The 24527-nt window shown below is 37.3% G+C and overlaps 1 protein-coding gene across 3 annotated transcripts; it reads right to left on the bottom strand.

Moving 5' to 3' along the window:
• Positions 1-2182: 2182 nt before the first annotated feature.
• On the bottom strand, positions 2183-24046 carry LOC149770842 (riboflavin-binding protein-like). 3 transcript variants are annotated; one of them, XM_089949033.1, is made up of 5 exons: positions 23914-24046; positions 20514-20566; positions 19756-19797; positions 3176-3315; positions 2183-2782 (listed from the first exon to the last, which is right to left on the bottom strand). In XM_089949033.1, the coding sequence occupies exons 2-5, from the start codon at positions 20536-20538 to the stop codon at positions 2339-2341; spliced, it is 651 nt and encodes a 216-aa protein (XP_089805159.1). In that variant the 5' UTR covers positions 20539-20566; positions 23914-24046; the 3' UTR covers positions 2183-2338. The 3 variants fall into 3 exon arrangements, with proteins under 3 accessions (XP_089805159.1, XP_089805161.1, XP_089805158.1); XM_089949035.1 differs by lacking the exon at positions 23914-24046 and adding an exon at positions 22544-22582; XM_089949032.1 differs by lacking the exon at positions 23914-24046 and adding an exon at positions 21173-21239.
• Positions 24047-24527: the final 481 nt, after the last annotated feature.

Here is a 24527-nt window from a genome sequence, read left to right on the forward strand (position 1 = left end):
GACTCTTTGAGGTATATATAAGTTCCTCTTAAATTTTCTTTGATAACTTTGATAATTTTCTCATTTAATGATTGATTTAACAATGAACTAAAACCTTAAAACGTGACAATGATTTAATTTTGTATTTCAAAATGCGTATCGTTGCCTTTGATCTTAATATATATGTATATGTGTATATATATATATATATATATATATATATATATATATATATATATATATATATATATATATATATATATGTATATATATATATATATATATATATATATATATATATATATATATATATATATATATGCATATACATATATATATATATATATATATATATATATATATATATATATATATATATATATATATATATATATATATATATATACATACATTTATACTTGTGTTACTTAATGAATCATGGACTTGTTACGACTTTGGATTTTAAAACAAATAACAGAAAGAATTGAGACTAACAATGTAAGTAAAATGAACAAACAATTAGTTTATCTTCAAAACATAGTGAAGATTCGGGAGACACTCAAAATTATTTCTGTATTAAACCCAAACTGATCCTAAAATGTCATATCATACGTCCAAAGGATAGAATGTTCCGAATGAATTCCAATATTCTTGAATGTCCTGATGTGCCACAATGATGCAATCCAAAATCTCTTTTAATGAATTCACAATCATTCACAGATAATGTGCTAATCCAAGGTCAATTAGCACTTAGTAATGTCAATGAATAATTTAAATAAATAATTCCTCTGGAATCACAATATAACTGTCAAGGATTCCGCAGACTGTTCTTAAAACAGAAATGGGTTATTTGTTTATCAAGTCCCTATTTATACATATTTTAACTTGACCTTGATGTGTGTCATTCCAATGGTATATTTAAATCAAATTATAGATAAGTCTTTATCTATAATATTCTAAACTCAGATAGTATGTAACATATATTCAACCATTGAATATAAGCAGCCGTTACTGATTTATGAACTGTAAAATAAACGAACATTAATTGTCCAATTCATGCAGAATATATTGTTCCATTTTCTTAGAAACCTTAAGCTTATCTGAAAAAGCAGAATTTGAAATACTGTATACATGTATCACTGATATAGTCTCCTTGTAACTAAATACATTCGGATGGAATCGAGATTAAAATACAATGTAACCGCCAATACTAGTTGCTGTCAATCATTATTTGATACGTGGATAATACATGGCACGCTTCATTTTATTTTAGATGAATTTTTACTTGTCTATGTATCAATCTATTCTGCACCATTGATATTTATCTGAACTGTTCAAAGGAAAATCAAAGATCACGTATGAATGTGAAAAGTGTAATCCTTTCGGGATTAAGGATATAGCGCCGTTTATGTGTAAAGGACATTCTATCTTAAAAAATATTAAAAAGTGCTTTTCTGAATATCCCTTTTCTTTATCTATACATATGTCGCTTTCTTCGAGAGTTAATTGATGGAATCGCGAGATGCTCAGCCGAGAAAGGAAACTGGTATTGCGTAGCATCGTATGTTATCGCCAAAATACTGAGGAGGAAAGCATAACAAATATGGTCGACTCAAAACACAAACATTTGTCAAAGGTTGTGAAAAAGATAAGGATTGGCATAATTATTTTCTGTCATTCTCGGTCGCGAAGCAGCTCTAGACAGCTTCGCAACCTCGACATGGTCATAAAAAGGCGATGATCTCTTCGCGACCGTATATTGTCATAAAACAGCGGGGATTTCATCTTGATTTTTATTCTAATTTCTAGACATACAATTTCGGTTTAGGCGGTGCTGCAACAAAACTCTGCTTCTTGATGGAAACTAACATGAGATCTTTCATACATTTACACAAATAGCCGCTTTCGACTTTGAATTTAATACTATATCAACAGGACAGTGCACACCTATCGAATACGTAAAATAGTTGAAGATTCTGGAGTAATGTGTATTAGTCATTATTAACACATGACCGTAACGTCTGCTTGATATTGCGATTTTGACTGTAAAAACCAGGAACACTACAGAATATGTTCCTGCAATAGGTGGGTACTTTTAAAAAAAAATGGTATAGTCTAGTTAGTTTAGGTATTGCATTAGGATTATAGTGTTTTGCACGGCGCGACAGAGATAAAGCTATAAGCAAACCGACAAATGTTATCGTCAAGTTGCGATTCCATTTTTATTAATTTTTCTGTACTGAATTTCAGTATTTCGTTTTTAAAATTATAGTACAAAAGGTGATCCATAACATATCTTGTTTTATCCTTAGACATTTTCCAAGTCCCCGAAGTTATCACAAAATGCAAACAAAAATAATTATCCGATTATTGTAGGTGCAACAACTTGATCATTTGGATTTGGTCCTTCAGGATCAAAATCCATCACCATGCAATTACTGGAAGTCTCGTAGCGATAAGTACTGCCCCACATAAGGTTACATATTCCTGCGCCGTTGCCATAAATTTCAGCATATGTTTTGCACGGTTTGTCTGGGGGACACCGTTTGATTCCATCTTCTCCAACGGTGTAGTCAGTTAGCCAATTGACGAAGCAAATTCTGTCGTGTTTACAGGCCTCAAACCATGCGTCACAGTACGATGCACAGATGGGGATGTTCCGGTATGTCTTGTTGTTGGGAGTCGTCCAGTCGATGGTGTTGGGTTCGCATTCAAAAAAGCATGCTTCTTGTTGTAGATACCGCCTGCACTTGTAAGAAACATGGCCGCACATATCATATGTAATGTTGTACAGATTGAGTACCTGTGTAAGAATTGTACAAGCAAATGAGCAGAAGATTAAATGTTATACATTGTCACCGATTCAAGGGCCATAAAGGAGTACATTAAAAATGTTAGTTCAAAGTTTGAAATTTGCATGTCTTTGATCATTTGCACTGTGCATAAAATTAAATATATTTTGCACTCTCATTTTGTCATCTCCATTACATTTGTGTAGGCGGTAGTATGCTTTGATGATCTAGTACATTTTTCTGTGATATATTATCGTGTCACGTGATGTGATATCAGTCTGTATTTTTTATGTATAATCTTGGTATCTTGTTCAATTTTGATACTTAGTTGATAATAAATAGCAATGAGAGAGAGAGTGATAATAAATAGCAATGTGAGAGAGAGAGAGAGAGAGAGAGTCTACATCATGATCCAGTAACTCCTTTGTCAAGTTGGCACTGCAACAAGTATTGTGTTGCCAGGCATGACATTTAACGTAGCCCTCTCCTTCGGGGGATGGAGACGGCTTGTGATAGCGACCAGCAATGCATCTTTGGGACGAATCTGGCGATGAAGCATATAAATATCATTTAATGATAAAGTGATAATTCACTTTTATTTGTGGGAAAGTTTCGTAGATTACAGGTTTAATAAAACCACGAACAAACAATTATCTATCTGTGGAAAATATAGCATCTCTTCCTTCTTGATCATCAAGGATATATCCACGAAAATAATCAGCTGACAAAAATTAGTTTTCCTGATGTGTTCCTTTTTTCGATTAGTCGGAAAATAGATAACAACGAAAACCAATAAAATCGCAATAAAACTGTTTATGAGGTTCAGAAGCAGTATAGTGAGATACATAGCGTCAATGGGAAAATACAATACAAACCCCCTTTGAGAAACATTAGCGTCAAGACGCTTTAGCACACCCTAGGAACGTTTAGCGTCAAGAGGAATTGAACATGTGGATTACTGAGTCTGTATAGCGACAAGAGAAAGTTCAGTTGTTGTATAGGGTAGCGGGTAAGTTCAGCTAGTTCAACCGGAAGCAGGTGACGGGTAAGTTCAGCTAGTTTATAAACGATACCAATAAAACAGCGCTTGGCAGGGGTGGGACATATGGTATAACGGTACCAATTGCGCAAGTCCAGGTGGGCGGAGCTTAAGGTGTATGGAACATTGTATTCAGAATTAAAGAACAACTCTAGCTGTGATTGGTGCATTATGTAAGAGTTGTACTTTCTGTTTGGCTTAAAAAAAATGTTGAGCCTCTTGGCAACATGTGAGTTTGTGTTAATTTCTATCTAGATCATATTTTGTATTTTTTATGATTTTTTTTAAATATGGTACACATGGCTGAAAATGTGCTTGTTGTGACTAGATAACTCTAACCACTGTCTAGTTCCAGTAGAGTTATCTCTCTTAAATGCAATGGAGTACCTGGTCATGTCATTGTCAAATTGACAATCTAGCATTGTTCTATATGGCAGTGTGTGACATGCATGCCCAAGTAGGACAGAAAGTATACTTATTTCACAGAACATTAGCATTGAGGTATATGGAGAAACAATTGGTACCGTGATACCTAAAGGAAAGAATAGCCTCACAGTGTATCCATAGAAACGCATACATGTGGGCGGCATTTATGAACTATACTAGTTTGATGTAGGAAAACAAATGTGTGCTGAACAGATTTGGTCAAATATTGAAAGTTCTTTAAGAATAAAATGTATGAAATCTTCAGAAAATAGCACAGGTTGGCTTTGGATGGGGACTTTTGATAACTATAGCTATGATAGATATAGACTTGTGTTACCTGATGCCTTTATGTATGTGCTGTTACCTCCTAGATTGGAATGCATGCAACAAAATAAGTTATGGAAACATAATATAGTTGATTTTGGCCAAATATTGGCTATTTTACCTGCAAAAGATGAAAAATCATGTGTACAAAAACAGCTATCTTGTTCTTGTAAGGCATGCCATAAACCAGGATAGAGAACACTCTAAGTACACTTGTAGAGAGATCACTTGTACCATGTGGGATGTTCTGGCATGAGTAATTTTTAGGTAATTTATTAAGGATATGGTATTCCTTCACACTTTGATATGAATCGTCCTGCTCTAATTGTCCTTTTTTTTTTACACTTTCCTGCTTTGAAATTGTTCATGTAGTTAGTTCAGTTCTCTTGCATTCCCTTTTGTTGAAGTAGCAGTGAATACCAACAAACAAGAACAGTTTCCTTAAGTCATCATTTCCCATTGGCACTTGTATAAGCCCAATTATAATCTACTATTGACTTTCAATTAATCCTATTTCTTTCTGTGGAATTTCCATGTTTGGTCCAACATTACAGAATGATAACCATTTTAGTCACACAGTGCGTATTCATTCCATTCAAATCCACACTGTTCTTGAAACTTTGCATCCCATCGCAAGAATCCAAATTGGCATGAGATGATATCTGCATGGTTATGGAAGGCTGCACTCTACATGCCGGCATTGTAGAAAATATGAACTATGTGATATGAAAGAGCTGCGTCATCTTAGAAATTAAAATTACATGACTCTTGAGGTCTCCACTAAATATAGGAGTCTAAATGTTAGGTTCTCACTTTATCAGTAATGTATTTTGAGATAATTTAATTGCAATGAAGTTAATACAGGTTGTTGATGAACTCATCTATATTACATGGATACTGTATTAGAGGTTACCACACCTTATGTATATCATTCAGTTATCTCCCTTACACCAGTCATAACATTTCAAGGAAATAAAATCTCACATTTTCGGTGACTGGTTATGAAAATAAAGAGAAGATTTGTGAAGTATTATATTAGCCCTCAATCTTGATGCAAATGTAAGTAGAAGCAATTTAATAATTTCTCACAGTAAAGTTTACAAGTTTAAAAACTGATAAGGTATGTTCTGCTTGGATCTGAGATAAGTTTATCTCTATCTTATGCCAATTATTATTAAATTCTTATGTAGAAGAAATATACTTTATATGTATCTATATTATCTAAATTATTCACCCTTTTATATTAGATGGAAATGAACACAACTTCACTTGAAATTTGGGTACCTGTAAGGGATGTTATAGCACAGTTGCCTTTGGGCTGTCCTTGGACCTGTTGGGCCCTGCCCCATATATTTGTCCAAGGTAAGGTCATCAAACTTTCACTTCTCATTTCTCGCATTGCTGATTTTGCCTCCTTTAATTCCTTTATCATAAGCTACCTCTCCCTTTTAGATAAACACATTCCTCCTGTTTTTAACTCCATTTGATGTGCTATACTTAGTGTTTATATTTGGCATTTTTCTGTATTTTATTCCCCTAATTTCACCCCCCAATCCAACATAACCACTTATAAGCTGTGATTTACTATATCTGGTGACTGATTGGCTTATTGAAACAATTTTATTCACATTACAAAGGAGGAAAGCTTACTATTTGTGTTACAATGAGGATGGGTAGGTGGACCTTTGTGTGAGGACTCGTGGTTAGTGACCTCTTGTATCTGCAGATAGTGTAAAGTGGTCAAAGCTTATACTTTATAATAAGACTGGGTCATGTCCACCGGTCTCTGATGTTAAGTTCTGCACCTACCAAACAAATATAAATTCCTTTCTTTTAGGTGAATTGTACATTTTGAAGTAGGACAGGTGCATACTATTTGGTACATTGACCTTTGACCTAGTTATTACATAATATGACATAATGTGATTTATCCCATATCACCTATGTGAAGTTCAATAAGTGCTGATATGAATAAGATACAACTCATAGTTGAAAGAATTCATTTTATTTCAAAAGATGATTTTGGTGGTGAAGTAAAAGTATGAAAACAATAGTTCAAACAGCTCAATGACATTTCTATACACATTCATATAAGACATAGGCTAGTACCTCATCAAATTGTTTTTCACAAGTGAGACTAAGTATATTTGTTACTTATACAGTCCCGAACTATTTCACAGATTATTGGAAAAATTAAGGTTTGCTATAGGTATAACGGTACCAATTGCGCAAGTCCAGGTGGGCGGAGCTTAAGGTGTATGGAACATTGTATTCAGAATTAAAGAACAACTCTAGCTGTGATTGGTGCATTATGTAAGAGTTGTACTTTCTGTTTGGCTTAAAAAAAATGTTGAGCCTCTTGGCAACATGTGAGTTTGTGTTAATTTCTATCTAGATCATATTTTGTATTTTTTATGATTTTTTTTAAATATGGTACACATGGCTGAAAATGTGCTTGTTGTGACTAGATAACTCTAACCACTGTCTAGTTCCAGTAGAGTTATCTCTCTTAAATGCAATGGAGTACCTGGTTATGTCATTGTCAAATTGACAATCTAGCATTGTTCTATATGGCAGTGTGTGACATGCATGCCCAAGTAGGACAGAAAGTATACTTATTTCACAGAACATTAGCATTGAGGTATATGGAGAAACAATTGGTACCGTGATACCATATAACATCTTGACAGACAGAGACATAGATATACGACACATACATAGATTGACGAACATCAATCTATCACACAAAGAATCATACAACCGACTAAACAAATGTAGGCAAGAAAACAAATCTTTTCCAGGCATATGAGTAGCCATAAAAGGGCCTTTGAGTTTCTTCTAATTTCTTCTTTTCATCCACCAGCTTCTTTTTTCTCTCCTGCATTCTTCTTCTCGTTCTTCACCTCTTTCTCCTTCTTGTCCTCCTCCTTTTTTCCTCTTATCATTCTCCTCTTCTTTTTCTATTGTTTCATTCCAGGCTCTCATGGTCTTGATTTCCTCTTCATCCCCATTCTCCACCTTTTCCTGTTTCAATTACTCTCTTAGTTTTTCTTTCGTCTTTCTCAAATTGTTTATTTTCATCTTCACTCGATGTGGGCTATAAGAAAAGTGATCATCATTTAGTTTGACGGGCATCTCCTCCACCATACCCAGATCGTCTACTGCTTCCTGCAACATCTTCATTTTGTCGATTGTCTTCTTGTTTGGTTATTCCGTAGAATGGCGCGAATATCTATCTATGTTGGATAATAGAGGTTTTCGCTCTTCCGAGCATGTACCTCGGATTTATGCCTACATGGTAGGCTATTTAATTGCTCCTAAGGGAAGGAAGTGGAGCCACTTCCCCATGGCATTTATGTGCTCAGGGATCACTTTTTAATTGAAGACGTCAGGCAGTGGACCTAATAGAGGTCCTAACTGTCTGAATGGAGGGCTTGAAGGTGAGTGGAAATAGACCCAGCACACACTCAGTTTATTCAATCGGTACTACCTAGCTGCATTTAGGTGTGTATGAGTGGGAATGGACCCATCACACACTCATATGTTTTGCCCTGAGTTTTCAGTGGCATTAAGGGTGTGCACTGGACGCTGATTGTTTATGATGTCCGGCGGTGGCAAGGGAGGAGAGGGCGGAAAGGCGGATCGAAGGTCACAGGTCGGTGTTCAGTGTATCGGGTCTAAATTGTCGACCTACACAATTTTGAAAAAACTCTGTGCTGTTTTGAGTTAGAGTTTTTCTAAGGAGAGGTATCTTAGGTGACAGATTTTAGTAAAGTTTGCCACATTGTGTGGCTGGTCTTGATGGTGGTAAACCGTATGCTAGCCCCGCACCAGAATTCCCCACCCAGTTACACCAGGAGATGAGTCTGGTGGTGGATGACCCGCTGCATTTCGGGTGGTTTATTTATGGCATTTTAGTTTTATATTTTGTTTTGTATCTCAAATTTATGAATAAAATTAATTATATTTATATATGTGAGATTAATGTTGGGGTTGTTATTCATTAAAAACTCTGAGTATGTTTCTGGGGTTCCAGTCTTATTTTGCTCCATTTTAAGTTTGGTTCTTTCTTTCTTTAGTTTGTGGAAAAGTTTGAACATATGTATTAGGTCTTCTGGAACCGGCAGTGGTAGCAGTTTGGGTTGTGTGGTTGGGGTCTTTTGTATTGCCCAAAGCTGCTGGCCAATTGAGTTTTTGTCCCGGTATAGATTCGTGTTATGGTGTTTGGACCAGTGTTGTTAATTTTGGGTGGTTTCTTATTCCTGTTAATATCTTTTAGAATGGAGTATAGTTCCTGCCTTTGGTGTTTTGGTTCCTGCATTCCTGCCATTTGCTATCAATAAAGTTTTACGTTATGCTTTGTAGTTTGCTGACACTGTAATTAATGGCCATATGAGTTGGTTCATTTTTTTGTTGCCATTTTGTCAGGTAACTGGTTTCCTTGAATGTCAATGTGGGATGGTATCCACATGAATTCGATTTATTGTTTGTTGTTATGTATTTCTTTAATTGATAAATATTTTTGCCTGAGGAAATTTTCTCTTGATTTAGTATTATTATTTAGTCTAGATGATATGATGCTCAGCGAGCGAGTCATTTATAATGACTGCATTAGGTTGTCCTTACTCCATCTGAGGGCTTCTAGGATGGCCCAGAATTCTGCTGTGTAAATAGAGCAGTGGTTATTTAGCCATTTGCCCATTTTAATGTTCAGTTCAGGTATTACCACTGCTGCTGCTGTTCTGAGTGGCTCTGATATTTTGGATCCATCAGTGTATATTTTAATTGAATTAGGGTATTTTATCATAATTTCTGTTGTGATAATTGCGTTAAGTTTGAGGTCCTGGTCTTTTTTATTGCCAATTTCTGTGTTTTTTTGTATTGATTGATGGCTTGATATTAGTCCATGGCGTTGTGTCATAGTTTATTGTTGTTTTGGCTTGATAATCGTCAATTGGTAGTTGGTTATTCAATTGATGTATATGTTTTCCTGCAGGGACGGTATATACTCGTTTATTACTAAATGACGTGTTGCATTTATTGATGACTATACGGGTGTGGGTGATAGGGTGGATAGTTACTCTAGCTGCATATCTTAAGGTTAACTTCTGCATTCTTTTGTGTAGGGTCAGTTCTCCAGTTAGTATTTGGAGTTCAGCTAGGGATGAAGCGAATGATGAACGTCTTCCATAGCTCATAATAGTCTGGAATGACTTATCTCAAACTGTTGATTTCTATGGTATTATCGAATTCGGCATACATTATTACGTTCACTGTCGTTTCAGCTCTTCTGCAAACTGAAGTTCTACATGTATCTGGCCAGATTTTATGGGGTAGAGAAATGTCCCTCGTCGCTGTCATGGTCAGGAGTGATATCAAAAGCCAACAAAGCGTAACCTCCTGCATAATCGTCGTACGTAATACCGTGACTGGTGTTGGTCCCTAACTGTCCTGTTGCTTCGTATAGGAACAAGCACGACCTCAAGTAATTCTTCTTCTTATAGTCACTGTTAGAAACACCTGTTACACAAGGTCTTCTCATCATGACTGACTTCGATCTTTTTTACGTTGAAGTGCTGAGAATTGAAAGGACTTGTTCCGAAGGCTTCGTTGAAGGATGTGTTGTATTTTTGATGATACCAATGATTAAACGTTTGGGTACCTGTCCTTGTTACAGATGATCTCTTTGATCATAGAATGATGATTCTTGGAAATGCTCAACCTTTTCACTTCTACTCGTCGTATCGGATACTTTGCAGTCGTTCTGTTCAAAGTATGACTGATGTCGTTTCCCACTTTAGGTAACATTTCCACGCGACGAACGTAAAGTTTGGCGCTCTCGATTTTGGTTTTGTAATCAGTAGCATCAGCCATCAGATGGAAAGCGGCACTGCTTCGATTCAGTCTCATGCGGACATCCACGCCGTTCAGCAATTACTTTCCTTACAATTACATGTCCAAATGCAAGCGATCTATTAGTTCTAAAATCTGTCTTTCTTTCATTTTGTTTCGTCGCTCTTTAAATCCATCACTGTCATCCGATATTATGTTCGAACTTTTCTGCATCTTCAGGTTCCCACAGCAAACATGCACCAAGATGAGTGTTCTTGGGGTCTGTTCCGTACATACATCAAAACGTTTTCCAGGTAGATACGGTAAGTGGAAGTATCCATGCTGTTACTGACTAGTTTGTTATTCGAGTACAAATCCACTCCGCTGAAGAAGGAATGTATGAAATTGTTGACGGGAGCTACTTTCTCAGTGTCACCTATTATATCTCCGGTCTTATCTTGAACTTTGACTTTCAAGTAAGAGTAACTGCTATTCGGATCGATGTGATCTTTGGGCTGTCCTTTGATATCAAATTCGATGGGCGCTGAATCCGTCTAAGAGAAGACAGGATGAAATTGGACCCATTGGGATTCTTGCTTCGTCATCATGATGGATAGCATGGCAAACAGATCCAGTTCCGACTTGGAACAGGCACAAGACTCTCGGTGCATCATTTTTCATTCTTTCTCTCTGTGTGATTTTTAATAATCAAAGATGTCTCAGTCTAGGACGGTTTCTTGTTTTCTTAATCTTTCTAGCTTCATGAGTGTAAAGGATTCTTAAAGGGTGTTTTTGTCGTCTCTTTCTGCCTTGTCCTTACTGTGGTGTCAGGGAAGCAGGAATGCCTGACTCGGAAGCGTCCAGGGCATTTATAGACGTTAATCGTCGGCCCAAACATGTCTTTGCCCGTTTGAAGCAAGACATTTTTGCCAGCTCTCATGAAAGCTTCTTTAGGGTTTTGTTTATCGATGATAACATTTTGGAGAAATTCTTTGCCTTGTGACAACGCAGCATCTTTCAAGGGATGCAATCCTCGTGTCACCATCGGTTTCAAAACGGGAGCCACAGAACGAAAGGCCGATTTTAACATATGTCCTAAACCATGTCCTCGTTGTCGAGGGATGCATTGGTACACAGTATGCATGACTTATGAGTCGTAATGGAGTTTCACCGTGCAATTCCCTTTGGATAATGGAATATTCTGTCCCATATCTCTTTTTATGAAAATTGTTGACAGTTTCGAAATACGACTTACTGACGGGCAAATATGAGGATGTACAAATTCTCGGTGAACGTGATAGGTGTTTCCACCTTCCAGGTCATTGGTCGTAACAGAATCCACTTTGAAGGGAATGAAACGTAGTAACGGTACGGTAGTGTGTCCTACCACATTGTACTCCACCACATCGGAGTGCACAAAGATCAAATTTAGTCCTCGATTCAGTTCTACAGGGGATTCAAAATACTTATAAAATCGATCGTTGCTGTTAAAGTCTATGGAATCGGGGGCGCATAATCAGGACAAAATGTAATGGACAATGGTTTGGCATCCGACAATGTCGTCAGCAGGCGACAAGTTATCGTATGGTACTTAATCGTGACAGGTTTGTTGAGTTTGGTCAGGACTTTGCCAAACTGAGTGTTGAAAATACTGGCAATCGTGTCCACCAAATGTTGACCGCTAAAATAATAGTCTACCGGAATTTCCATTTTATATATACTTAAGTTAGCTTTGGCTAGTGATGAAGTCTTGTCTTTGTAAAAAAATTATCTTCGGCAATCAACTCTTGTTGCACTTGATTGTTCAGGTTTTCGACGTGAAAAGTGTATTGGTTTTAGTGATAATTAGGATTAGTGTCGAGTGAATCATTTCCACCAAAGCCACTTCTCAGTGGACTTAGTAATCCAATTGGATGGCCTAAGATAATTTGGCCGTGTAACAGCATAGAGTGTTGTTGGAAAACACCTCCATGGAATCGTCACTGGGTAACGTTAATTAAAATTGGTTGTTGATGTTCATAATTCCAGATTTCTTCAGCTGTCCGATGAGTCACTCGAAGTCAGAGAAGTGTCTAAAACAGGATTATGTTGGTGATTGTTGTTGCTGGAGTGGTGACTGACGTTGGGCACAGGACTATCTTTGTTTCCGTTCGAGGAATATTTCAGAGAAGGATTGGGGAAAAGGTAATCGAAAAAACTGCTCAGCAAAATGGTCCATATTTGTTTGTCTCCTTGTTGTAAACTCAAAATGGCAATAGCCGCACCAGTGACACAATACGCCACAAAGATCTGGCAGAAAACGACGATTTGCATTTCTTCACACGTTCTCCACACCACACCCACAAGGATTACTTTTTTGATCTTGCAGAGAAGAACTCGGTGAAGGAATGTCACTGCGGTGGTAGTGGTTGAGGTTGTGTTGAAGGGCATGGTTGTCACTTTTTTTTATAGTCGATGCCTTGCGAAGCGTCGATCCAAGAATCAAAACTGGGAGGATATCCTTCCCAATGCAAATCAACTTCTTTGACACGTTGTCTTCCCTCTTTACGGGTTCTTCGTTCGAAAAAGTTTTCGATGTCGTACACTTCGTCTTCATTTTTTGGTCACGCATTGTAACTCGGGCAAGTGAAATGCTTCTTTTAACACTTCTCCGTTCATGTCTTCCAATTTACAGACGGTAAAATGACGGTCATGTTCTCGTCCAGTGGCAAGAAACAATTTGGTGGTCCTATTGGGTAAGTAACCTTTGTCAAAAGTGCGTTTAGTTTTGCCAATGCACACATAATCTCCTTCTTCCGACACTACACATGGAGACAGCCACCGCCGGAAACGTACCAAATAGGAGCTATAAAAAACCAGTCACTTCGTTGTCGGGAGTCACTTCTTGGGGGGGGGGGGGGGCACATCTGATGCTCCGATGGTAAGAATGGTTGTGCGCTTGAACCAAGTGCGGTAAGATGTCGATGTACTTGAGAATGTGTTGATGCGTACAATATTTCCACATGCGTTCTTTCAAGGTACGTTGAAAACGTTTCACAATGCTGGTTTTGGTTTCGGGATTATCGGTGGTGAGAAAATGAATGTTACGTTTCTTTAATTCGTTTTGGAAAGCTTGGTTCAGACATTTGGTGCCTTTGTCGGTTTTCCATCGAAGAGGGTGACTACCACTTTGTTTCAACAGCAGTTTGAGGGCTGGCACTAACTCACTGTTCGAACTGGAAGTCAATGGTAGGACCCAGGCAAATATGGAAAAGACGTCGATGACACAAAACAAATATTTGTAGCCACGATTGTATGTGGCCAGACGAGAGATTTCTTCTAAATCGATTTGCCATTAATGATCGATGCCCTCCACTTGGATGCGACGTCTGGAAACTTTTGTCAAATTAGTTTATATAAAGTGTTCGTGGCTTGTTCTTGTCACAATCGTTGCACTTGAGGTAAACGGAGACATTTCATACGGGCTTTGGCAAGCACGATACAATTTCTGAACTCCCCCGTAACCAGATGGGTAGACTGGATCGTAATAAATGCTGGCTAACACCTTCTCCATTTTATAATAATTCACCCACTTTTCGCTGATACTACTTTGGATTGGGCGAAATGGTGGTTTGAAAACGGCTTAACGTGTTATATGTGCCACGGGAGAAGAAAATGAGGGTAATGATGGTAGTGGTGATGGTGGTAATGGAACGGCTTTGGTGTTCTTTTCTTTTTTCAATTCTGGTTTCCCTTCTTTCTTTTTGACTTCTGTCGAAGGAGGAGTGGACATCATCTTTTTAACCCAAGCTTTAAGTTCTTCTCTTTGGGGAGTGGGGGAAGGGGTCAACAAGAACGCTGAAATTTTAATAGGAATGGAAGCTGCTGACGGTTTTTTAAAGACTTCTCATAACTCTTCTTCCTCAGGCATTTGTGGCACAGCGTCTGTCTTGACCGCTGGGGCGGTGACGGTGGTGGTGGTGGTGGTGGTGGTGGTGATGATGGACTTTTCATTAGGGTCTTAAAATCTTTCACAGTTGGCAGAGCTGTTTCGTCTAAAGCAGTCTGGTGAAAGAGTTACAGTCGCTGCAACAGCTGATCGCACCTTTGCGATTTTTCTGTTTCGGACGAATCTTTGCAATCCATCAAACGTTGCAATTCGTATTGTAACTGGGACAACTCGGTCACATGAATATTGGGAGGGAAATGCAGGATACGTTATTCTTGCCAACGATGGCATTCCATCCATCGTTTGTAAGGTAATAGAGACAGTTTTCGTCCTTCCGTCAGATTTTAATGGTCTCAACTGAATTCTTATGACTCCAGTGGTCCTTTTTATCTTCTTAGTCTTGTTGTTTCTTACTCCCATGAGTCCTCCCAGCATTGTTCCCAATACACCTTTTAACGAGGGTCCTAACAACATGGGCAAAATTCCTCATCGTTGTACCAACATTTTCTTCTTTTGGCTAAGTATTCTTTCTGATGTGGTGACAAATGTATCGTGCATTTCACGACATTTATACAACATTCGAACCTAGTATCAACAACGTCTTTGTATGCTGTTCGAATGAGTTGTTCTCGCATGGATGAAGAAGCTTGGGACAGGACAGACCACACATCACAATGTTTGGCTAAACGAGTAGTCTGTTATTTCCTTTTCCTTCCTTTTTTAGCTAGAGAGTGGTGTGTACTTCTTTTAGGGGACATCTTTTGGAGTTCAGGATCACAAAAACATTCATCCCCATCCTTTACCACGGGTCCTATCTTATACTGGAGTGCGTCGCCACTTTATGTCGTATCAACTTGATGACAGGCATCACACGTCGTGGAGGGGTTTGCAACGGACTAAATCGGTACAGTTATTGCATGGACAAAACCAATAAACCCTGTAACATGCCCAACCTCTCTTTGACTTTGTTTTTTTGGGCATGTACTTTCTGGGCAGTTGCCACTGCAGCGAAAGAGAAAGAGTGTAACACTGCTGGAGAAGTTCTTGGAGACGCGGGATTCCGTTGTTTTTTGGTGAATGAGGAAGAACGGATGTCAACTTGGGCTTGGCTGGCATCACTAGCAACTAAGAAGTAGAAGAACCTGAGGATACTGAGACGCAGTCACCGTCGCGGTAGGTCGTGGCCTCCTTCAGGAAGATGCTGTTTTCTGGGATCTTTTCTGGGGATTTCCTTTTTCTTTCTTTGTTGGCTTTTCCTTTTCTATTGGTTTGACCTGGCATAGACACCACTGCTCTTTTCTTCTTCTGGGTGTGTTTGGCTTTCTTGGGAGTGGCTTTTTTCTTGGGGAGGAATTTGGGGGCATTGGGATCCTATTTTAAGAGGGAGCGAATGATGACACCTCCTAGAGAACCGCTACCTCCAGGTTTCAAAATGATTTGGTTTTTTGGGGTTTGAGTGTTGATGCGAGGATCGGCCAGTTGCGTCAAGGCTACTTTGTTTCTCTCAAAAAGGCGTTAGGTTTAAGGTGGAATATGAATAATGCCTTGCAGTAATTGACGTGCTGTCACCGTAAACCATCTTAAGACTTTTTGGAGACTGGGTTCTAAGACACGAACACGTATGTGTGGATTTTGTCGCGACTGATGCCATACAAGCCACGAATCAATTTGACGGGAAGATGAGACTGAAGTGTCGTCATGTTGACGCAGTGTGAGACCGGCCCAAAGTGTCTGAGGTTTTTATACATTTTTTATTAGGTCGACGAAGGGGACGTGTACAAGACAGGCCCTCCGTCTTGGCACCAATCATGAGTCAGCCAAGGCGTTCCTAACTGTTTGGCTAAGACTTGCACTTGCGATTTATCTACAGGGATTTTAAACAAGACCACGTAATGAGCATTGAGAGTGATGGTGCTATGGGCTTTACGTTGTTGAAACGAATTGCTGGTGATGTAAATGACACTGTCATTACGATGGTGTCCTTTGCTCGTAAACCACAGTTTAATTTCTTCTTGGTCTTCTTCTAGCATATCGTCGAAGATGACCAGATGGGTTTGACTGGGCTCAGACACGATCCCGTCGTCTTAGCCAGGAATGCATTCCACAAACACGATGGAATCGCCTTTACGTTCTCGCAAGAGACTGCACGCCGATTTCCACTTTTTGTAGCAACACACGATCCACTGAGGTGGACGATGAATCAAATGATGTTTATGTTTGATCCGGCAATTAACATGTTAAAGGGATGGTGAAGATACAAGACCTCCCAACTTCATTTTTGTGGATACAAGAGTGTGTGTTTTCTTAATAGTAGAATGTGCGTTTGTGTGGATAGTAGAGTGTGTTTTTATGCGTTCGCGTACTTTGGTGTGGATAGTATAATTTGGGATTTGTATGTGTATGCGTACGTTTGTGTGGATACTAGAGTATGTGATTTTTAGATAGTAGAATGTGTGTTTGGGTAAATAGTGTGTGTTTGTATGCGTGCGCGTACATTTGTGCGCATACGTTTGTGTGGATAGTAGAGTGTGGGGTTTATTTTCCATCCCTTGTGTGTTGTGCGCATACGTTTGTGTGGATAGTAGAGTGTGGGGTTTGTTTTCCCTCCCTTCTGTGTTGATATTTTATTTGGGGTTTGCTTTTTCTTCTTCCGTAAGTGGATAGCAGATTTTGGGGTTTGTATGCGTGATCGTACATGTGTGTGGATAGTAGAATGTGTGTTTGTGTGGATAATACAGTGTGTGTGTGTATAGTAGAGTGTGTGTTCGTATGCGTGCGCGTACCTTTGTGTAGATAGCATATCTGGGCTTCGTTTTCCCTCCCATCTGTGTTGATAGTATTAATGTTTTGGTTTTTCTTCTTGCCGTAAGTGGATAGCAGCTTTTGGGTTTGTATACGTTCGCGTACTTTTGTGTTGATAGTATAGTGTGTGTTTGTGTGGATAGTAAAAAATGTGTTTGTATGCGTGCGCGAACGTTTGTGTGGATAGTAGATATTGGTTTTTTTAATTGTAGATAGTTAGGTTTTACCCTTCCCTTCTGTGTTGATAGTAAATAATATGTGAAGTGAGTGTAAGGCATGTTTATCTCCACGTCCGTGTTTATCAAGGGAAACGTTCATCATTCGCACCATTCTACGGAGTAACCAACGAAGAAGATGGCTTGTAATACAATCGACAAAATGAAAACGTCTCAGGAAGCAGTAGACGATCTGGGTATGGTGGAGGAGATGAAGATGGAAATAAACAATTTGAGAAAGACGAAAGAAAGACTAAGAGAGCTATTGAAACAGGAAAAGGGGGAGAAGGAGGATGAAGAGGAAAAAATGAGGATGAGAGTCTGGAATGAAAAAATAGAGAAAGAGGAGATTGAGAAGAGGAAACAATAGGAGGAGCAGAAGAAAGACGAGATGAAAGAGAAGAAGAAGAATGTGGGAGAGAAAATAAGAAGTTGGTGGAGGAAAAGAAGAAATTAGGAGAATCTCAAAAGTCCTTTTCAGGGCCACTCAAATATCTCAGAAAGATTTGCTTTCTTGCCTAAAAATTATATTAATCGATTGTATAGTTTTTTACGTGATAGACTGATGTTCATCAATCTATATACGTGTCTCATATTTATGTCTCTATCTTTCAAGAAGTTATACGTCACGCTCGCCAAGCGCTGTTTTATTGGTATCGTTTATGAACTAGCTGAACTTACCGGTCACCTGCTTCCCGCTAAACTAGCTGAACTTACCCGCTACCCGCTACCCTATACAGCAACCCAACTTTCCCACGTCGATATACAGTCCCAGTATTCCCCATGATCAAATCCCCTTGGCGCTAAACGTTCCCAGGGTGTGCTAAAAGGTATTGATGCTAAACGTTTCCGAAGGGGGTCTTAATGTATTTTCCCATTGACGCTAAAGTATCCCACTATACTACTTTCAGATCACTTTGAGCTTGAGTGCAAGTGTCGGGATTTAGCAAAATCATTTGATACTGTTGGGTGCATCTTCGGGTTTCAAAATCTCTTGATCGACCTCGCTTTATATCGACCCAAATACCCATAGTCCGTGTTACCAGCCGAAAAAGTATCTGCCGCATTTATGGATATCTATATCGTGTATTATTTTATGGTATAGATTTTACTGAAGTCATTTGGGTTAGTGACATATTGTTTAAATTCTTTGATTCTGTTGCTAACATGTTCTCTAACAAGATTACATGTATCAGCTTTCTTCAAACATAAATCAATGTTACTGTCAAGTTCACTTCAAGCATCACGTGATCCTAGGATATCATCTGTGCTCTAGAGAGGTCAAGCATACCCTAGTTGCCGATTTGCTCGATACCCAACACGTCAAATTCAGATCGTTCAAGATGTTTCACAAAACATAATTATTTAAATATCTGGAATCTTCTATTGTGATTCAGAATTTTTGACTTGATGCGCATATAGTGACTATATAAAGAAATTAAATATGCAACTTTTCATTCTTCAGTTATATTTCAGCCTGGTGAAGTTCAGAGAGGAAATTTGATTTATTATAATTTGTTCGTAAAAACTGTAGCGAGCAAAAGACTTATTCTAGATAGAGAGGAGTACCTTTATGGATTATTGTGATAACATTCAAGGACTTGGATATTTAATAATTTCGTTAGATTACGTGGAATTTTCATGGACTTTTGTAAAATTCAATTTCATTAGATTTACCATGAAGTAAAACTTTTCGATAATTGAAAACGTTTTTTTAGTTCTGCTAGAACATAAGCACAGTAGAACCTTTATTTTGGTATACCTTTGTACATTGTCTGGATTACGGTGAAATTGATAGCACATTTAGGAAATACTACAGAAATTCATAACATACAGTAAGTCATTTTAATTCTTTTATTTTGTTTGATTTTATATTTTAGGGAAATAAATTTATATTTTGGAAAATGTATTGCTTGTTGGGTTTTACCTTGTCATGTACATAGTTTAAGCCCTTATGACGTAACACTGCTATTCTAGCTTCTGATTTTGTTTCGACCAATCACAAATGATGCTAAATTTTAAAGCTCATTACTGATTGGACGCGCAGCCTCATAATCAGACTCCAAGTTTTGTTATCCCCAGACCTGATTCAAAAGGAATTTACGGCCTTTGCATGGATTCAGTACATTGCATTTTATGAACTGAATAACTGTATCCAAAAGAAAAGGCACTTTTCGTGCAACTTGGCGTACGATGGGTTATAATCTGACGAATAGAAATGATGTTGCAAAAATTATAACAAATATATTTTTCTGACGCATTCGAGTTCTCATATGGAGAGAGAGAATTCTGAATAACGACGTGTACAGCGGGAAATAAAAAATACTCAAAAATGCAACCGATAACATTGGAGTTTTTCATCTATATTCTAGCGGAGAAACTTTATTGTACATTGCCTCCACTATATTGGTTTCTTACCTTGACATGTTGTCAGATCAGAAAAGATAGCTGATATCCAAACTAGAAGTTAAGTTAAAACATAAATTAGAAATGAATATTTAAAGGATTTCGTTTATTTACAAACGAAAAACAAACTTGTAATGAAGTTAAATTTCTATCCAACTTTGCCGCTCAACCATAATCAAATTAGAACGAAAATGTATTGGTATCAAACACCTTTTCATAAGAATATTAATATTTTGAACTTATTTATAGTTGTTTAAAATGATTTTGCCTTACTGTAGCTTAAGATGCTAATTTAAACATTCCTATATTGTAAATTGTATATTCTACATACATTTTTTATCCGTTTACGGATTTTTTTATTAGAGTCAAATTAATTGAATTCAAAGTACAAATGATGTAAAATACATAAATACATAAATAAATAAATAAATAAATAGGCACTTAACTTGATAACATTCCAAAATTGCTTCTATATACGAAAACGATGTCATAGCGCCAATACAATCTAATGGCGATATATTTACAGGAAATTTTTCAGTCTACTTCATGTTCTACTCGTCTTTAAATAGTATGGTTTCAAGTAAATAACTGCTGCGAACTTATAATTCTGGTTTGTCAACGTCTTAGCTAAATCGTTTTATCATTGCGGTGGTGCAGGACAAAACATTGCATTTTTCACTCATATTATCCCCACCCCACTCCCTCTTTTGTTATAGTAGTAATAGACAGCATGCATTTTAGATATAACTCTCATATATGTAAATACGTACAAATGCAATATACTGGTTTCCTCATCACGGCTTAAAACTGACGATAAGGAAGTCTGAAATGAAAAAGTCGTTCATGTTAGAAACGGCAAAACCCATCTGTATGTGTGTGTGCTATAGTAACATGTAATACTAGGCAGACCACAAATTCACAAGAAATAAATCCAAAAGAAATTGTCTTTGGTTAAAAAACATATTTTTATATTTAATACGAAGGCTGTTGTATTTTTTAAAAGACAGTGCAATGCTGACACAACGGGACCATGTTCACGAAACGGATCGTATCTCCGTTTTTTTTGTTTTTTGTGTGGGTTGGGGTGGCTCTTAAAACCAGTGCAAACATAATTAAATACGTAATAGAACTAGAACAAACCCGGACTGATTACCTAACAACACGGTTTTAGAAATATAACAGGGGCAGATGAGTTGCAGGACAGGAGTTTGAGTTCATTTGCATTTTAAGAAGTGTAGATAACACGTTGTCATCAAGCAAAGTTAAAGTGCACCCACTAAACAACACAAACAATACAATTTGAACTTTAGTTGCTCAAACGACCATTGCGATGAAAACCACGCGACATTCATAGGTACAAATGATGTCACTTATAGAGCACGGCTTTCCAACTGTGTTCTTATCGCAGTAATAGTTAAGCCGTACTTACCGAGAAGATGAGTAGATTTCACGTGTAATGAGACAATGTTTTCTTCATAAGGCGGATATTGAAGAAGATCAGTAATTTATAGGATAGAGTTCAAATGGGGAGTGCTGGATAAGATAAACGAGACAACACGGGCGGTAACTTTCACAAGTTTGAATGTGCATGGCTAAACGTTTTGGAAGCGTGTTTTCGAAGACCGTCGGTAAATACATATATGACAATATTTGTTTTCAGCCATGATGTGTAATAAAACGCTATATTGTGCCCAGTTTCTTGAGTCTTGGTAAGGCGAGATTATGAATGAATGGGAAATGATAATCTTACGTTATTTCCTATGAAGACTCATTCTCCGATTCTGAAAGCACTTCGCTAACTTTTACTGTTATTTACATTTATACTGTGTACCTGACATTTGTCATGATCGTGATTCGGATTTGTAGAGTTTTGCTTACCTGATTTTTACTGTGAATTTATGATGTTTACTAAATTTTACGTTCAAGGCCAAACCTTGCTTAAGTGTCAGTGGAATTCCCTGTGAGTACGGAAACTCCTATTGCGTTGCAGGTCAAATGAAGTGTGTGTGTGTGTGTGTGTGTGTGAGAGAGAGAGAGAGAGAGAGAGTATACATCGTGATCCCGTAACTCTTTTGTCAAGTTGGCAGAAACAAGAATGTTAATTGTTGCCAGGCATGACACACAACGTATCCATCTGCTTCTGAAAAAACTTGCTGGTTGTGATAGCGGCCAGCAATGCATAGTTCGGGCGAATCTGGTGATGAATCGTGTAAATATCATTTAACGCAAAATTGATAAAATCCACATTTATTCGTGGAAAAGTTAAATAGCTTATGTGATTATTAAAATCATAAACGAACCATGATTCAGCTGTGGAAAGAATAGCATAAGCCTCCTCCGTAATCATGAAGAACTCATCAGCAAATATATTCAATTGACAAAAAGATTACTTTTGCTGTTTACTTTCTTAGCGCAGAAAATGTGTAATAACAAAAACAAATACAATAGCTGTAAAACTGGTTATGATGCCAAAATAACTTTGAGAGTGAGTTCAAGTGGTCCGATTCAGCGAAATGTTTAATACGACTGGGTTCATCTTCGCTTTGCAAAGACCCTTGATAGACGTAGTTCCATATCGACCCATAACATACGTAACAAGCCGAAACAGTATATGTCTCTCTACTTGCTTAACATTTTTTTCGACCAATCTATGATGATGTTACTTTCGCAAGCTCATTTCTGATCAGCTTATATTGGAAATTCCAACTCAGTCTCAGAGTTTTGTTTTATTACTGTGGTGGTGCAGGAAAAGGCACTGTACATTAAACTCCCATCAGCTGTCTGATATGTAAATACTTACAAATGCTATTTACTGGTTCACGGCCTAAAATTGACGAAAAGGAAGCCTGTATATGAAAAAATATTTCATGTTTGAAAAAAAGAGCAAGAATATATTTTAACACAAAGAACAAAACATAAAAAATAAAACTAATAGTAAAATAAATAAATAAATAAATTAATAAATGAATAAATTATTAAAAAGTGTAAATTCATTTTCATTATTACACTGGTGACGCGTAACCAAGTAAAGTCAGTCTAAACTGTTTTTCCATGGATTGATTTAGGACATTGTGAATTTATTTATTTTTGTGGGCATCGATTTTTGTGGTTTTTCATAATAAAATTAAAGAATGAAAAGAAACATAAGCACATCTGTAGTGTACTTTAGATGATGGCTTTTGAAGGCTATCATATAATTTCAACATATTGATCACAGGTCTTGCTGAAATTAAATTCATGATATTTAGCAAACGCAAGATTCGGGAAAATTGGTACCTAATGAAATGGAGCAAGTTCTCAGTGAGTTTATTCAAATATCCATACATTTCAAATATAGAACATATAGTTCGACTTCTGAGATCTGAAGCACCGAGGATACAATTTTATGATTCGACACTTCGGTAGCTTGGTGGTTTCCGAGGTCGCAGCAATGAGAATGTGTTATACCGTGAGTGAAGTACCTACATAATTAATTGATGTTTGAGATATTTATGTTTTATTGAGTTTTTGTGAATATTAAATATTGGTAAATGTAAGATGACGTTATTTCATATCGCACATCTAGTCATTTTCATTCTATGGCACTTAAAACATATACAGAATACACCCACTTTATTGACTTTCCGGTTAATAAATTTATTAATGTGTGTGCTCTAGCAGCATGTAACACTAGCCAAACCACGCATTCGCAAGAAATAATCCCAAGGAAATTGTTTTGTTTCAAAACCTAAGTTTTGTATTTGAAGAGAAAACTGGTGTAATTTCCACCGACACAAACAACTCTGCTGATGCAATCAGTCCATGTTCGCGAACGGGTCTTATCTCCGTTTACATGAGCACTTAAAATCAATGCATATAGAATTTAATAGAAATAGAATAAACCTTGACTATTACCTATACACTCTGTTTAAGAAATTATGTCTTGCAGGACAGGGGTTTGAGCCTCTATATTTATAGCGTAGATAACGAGTTGTCATCAGGTAAAATGAAAGTGCATCCACTAATCGATGCAGACTTTTAAAGAATCTGAATATTTGATGTTCACAGAAACTTAATGACGAAGACAACATAATATTCATACACGCAAATAATGTAACTTATAGAGCTTGTTGTTGGTAAAATTAGACCAGAATTGTGATCTTAACACAATGATGATGTAGCCGCACTTACCGCGCAGATGGGTATATTTCATGTCCAATGTGACAAAGTTCTCTTGATAAGGTGGATAATGAGAAAGATCGGTGATTTACATGATAGAGTTCAAATGCTGACTAAGATAAATGTGACTACGTGAAAGATAATCCAGTTTGGAATTGGTACGGCTCAACTTTTAAGAAGCGTGTTGTCGAAGACACGGTAAAGACATATTTGACAATATGTGGGTTGACTCAGTTTTTTAGGTGAAGAAAGAACGCATATATCCGAAAACATAATAGTCAACTTTTTCCACGTGAAGTAAAACGTTATATTTTGTGAATGCGTTTTGCTGCAAACTTGGAGTTTCAGTATCGCCAGATAAGGAGTAGTTGGGAAAGAACATTTTAGATTTTTCCCTGTGTAGCCCCTTTCTCCAATTTTGAAATCCCTTTACCTAAATTATATTGTTATTTATATTTCATTTATGTTATGCACCACACTTTTTCTAATTCGTGATTGAGGGTTGCAGAGTTATGCCTAAACGTGTTTTGTGATGATTTTAAGATGTTTTCTAAATTTAAGTTTACGGCCAAACCTTGCTTAAAAGCTCGTGTAATTTTCCATTAGACCCAGAGAATGCTATTGCA

This window comes from Sinohyriopsis cumingii, unplaced genomic scaffold (genome assembly GCF_028554795.1).
Source record: "Sinohyriopsis cumingii isolate HCF-2022 unplaced genomic scaffold, ASM2855479v2 utg002260l, whole genome shotgun sequence".
Lineage (NCBI taxonomy): Eukaryota > Metazoa > Mollusca > Bivalvia > Unionida > Unionidae > Sinohyriopsis > Sinohyriopsis cumingii.

Excerpts from the sequence above, each read along its gene's own strand:
- LOC149770842 (XM_089949033.1), bottom strand. The coding sequence starts at position 20,538 with ATGAGGAAACCAGTATATTGCATTT. Across the intron at positions 19,798-20,513 it reads GAAACCAGTATATTGCATTT|TTTGGATATCAGCTATCTTT; the intron begins GTACGTATTTAC and ends CTTAACTTCTAG. Across the intron at positions 2,783-3,175 it reads AGGAGTTACTGGATCATGAT|GTACTCAATCTGTACAACAT; the intron begins GTAGACTCTCTC and ends ATTCTTACACAG.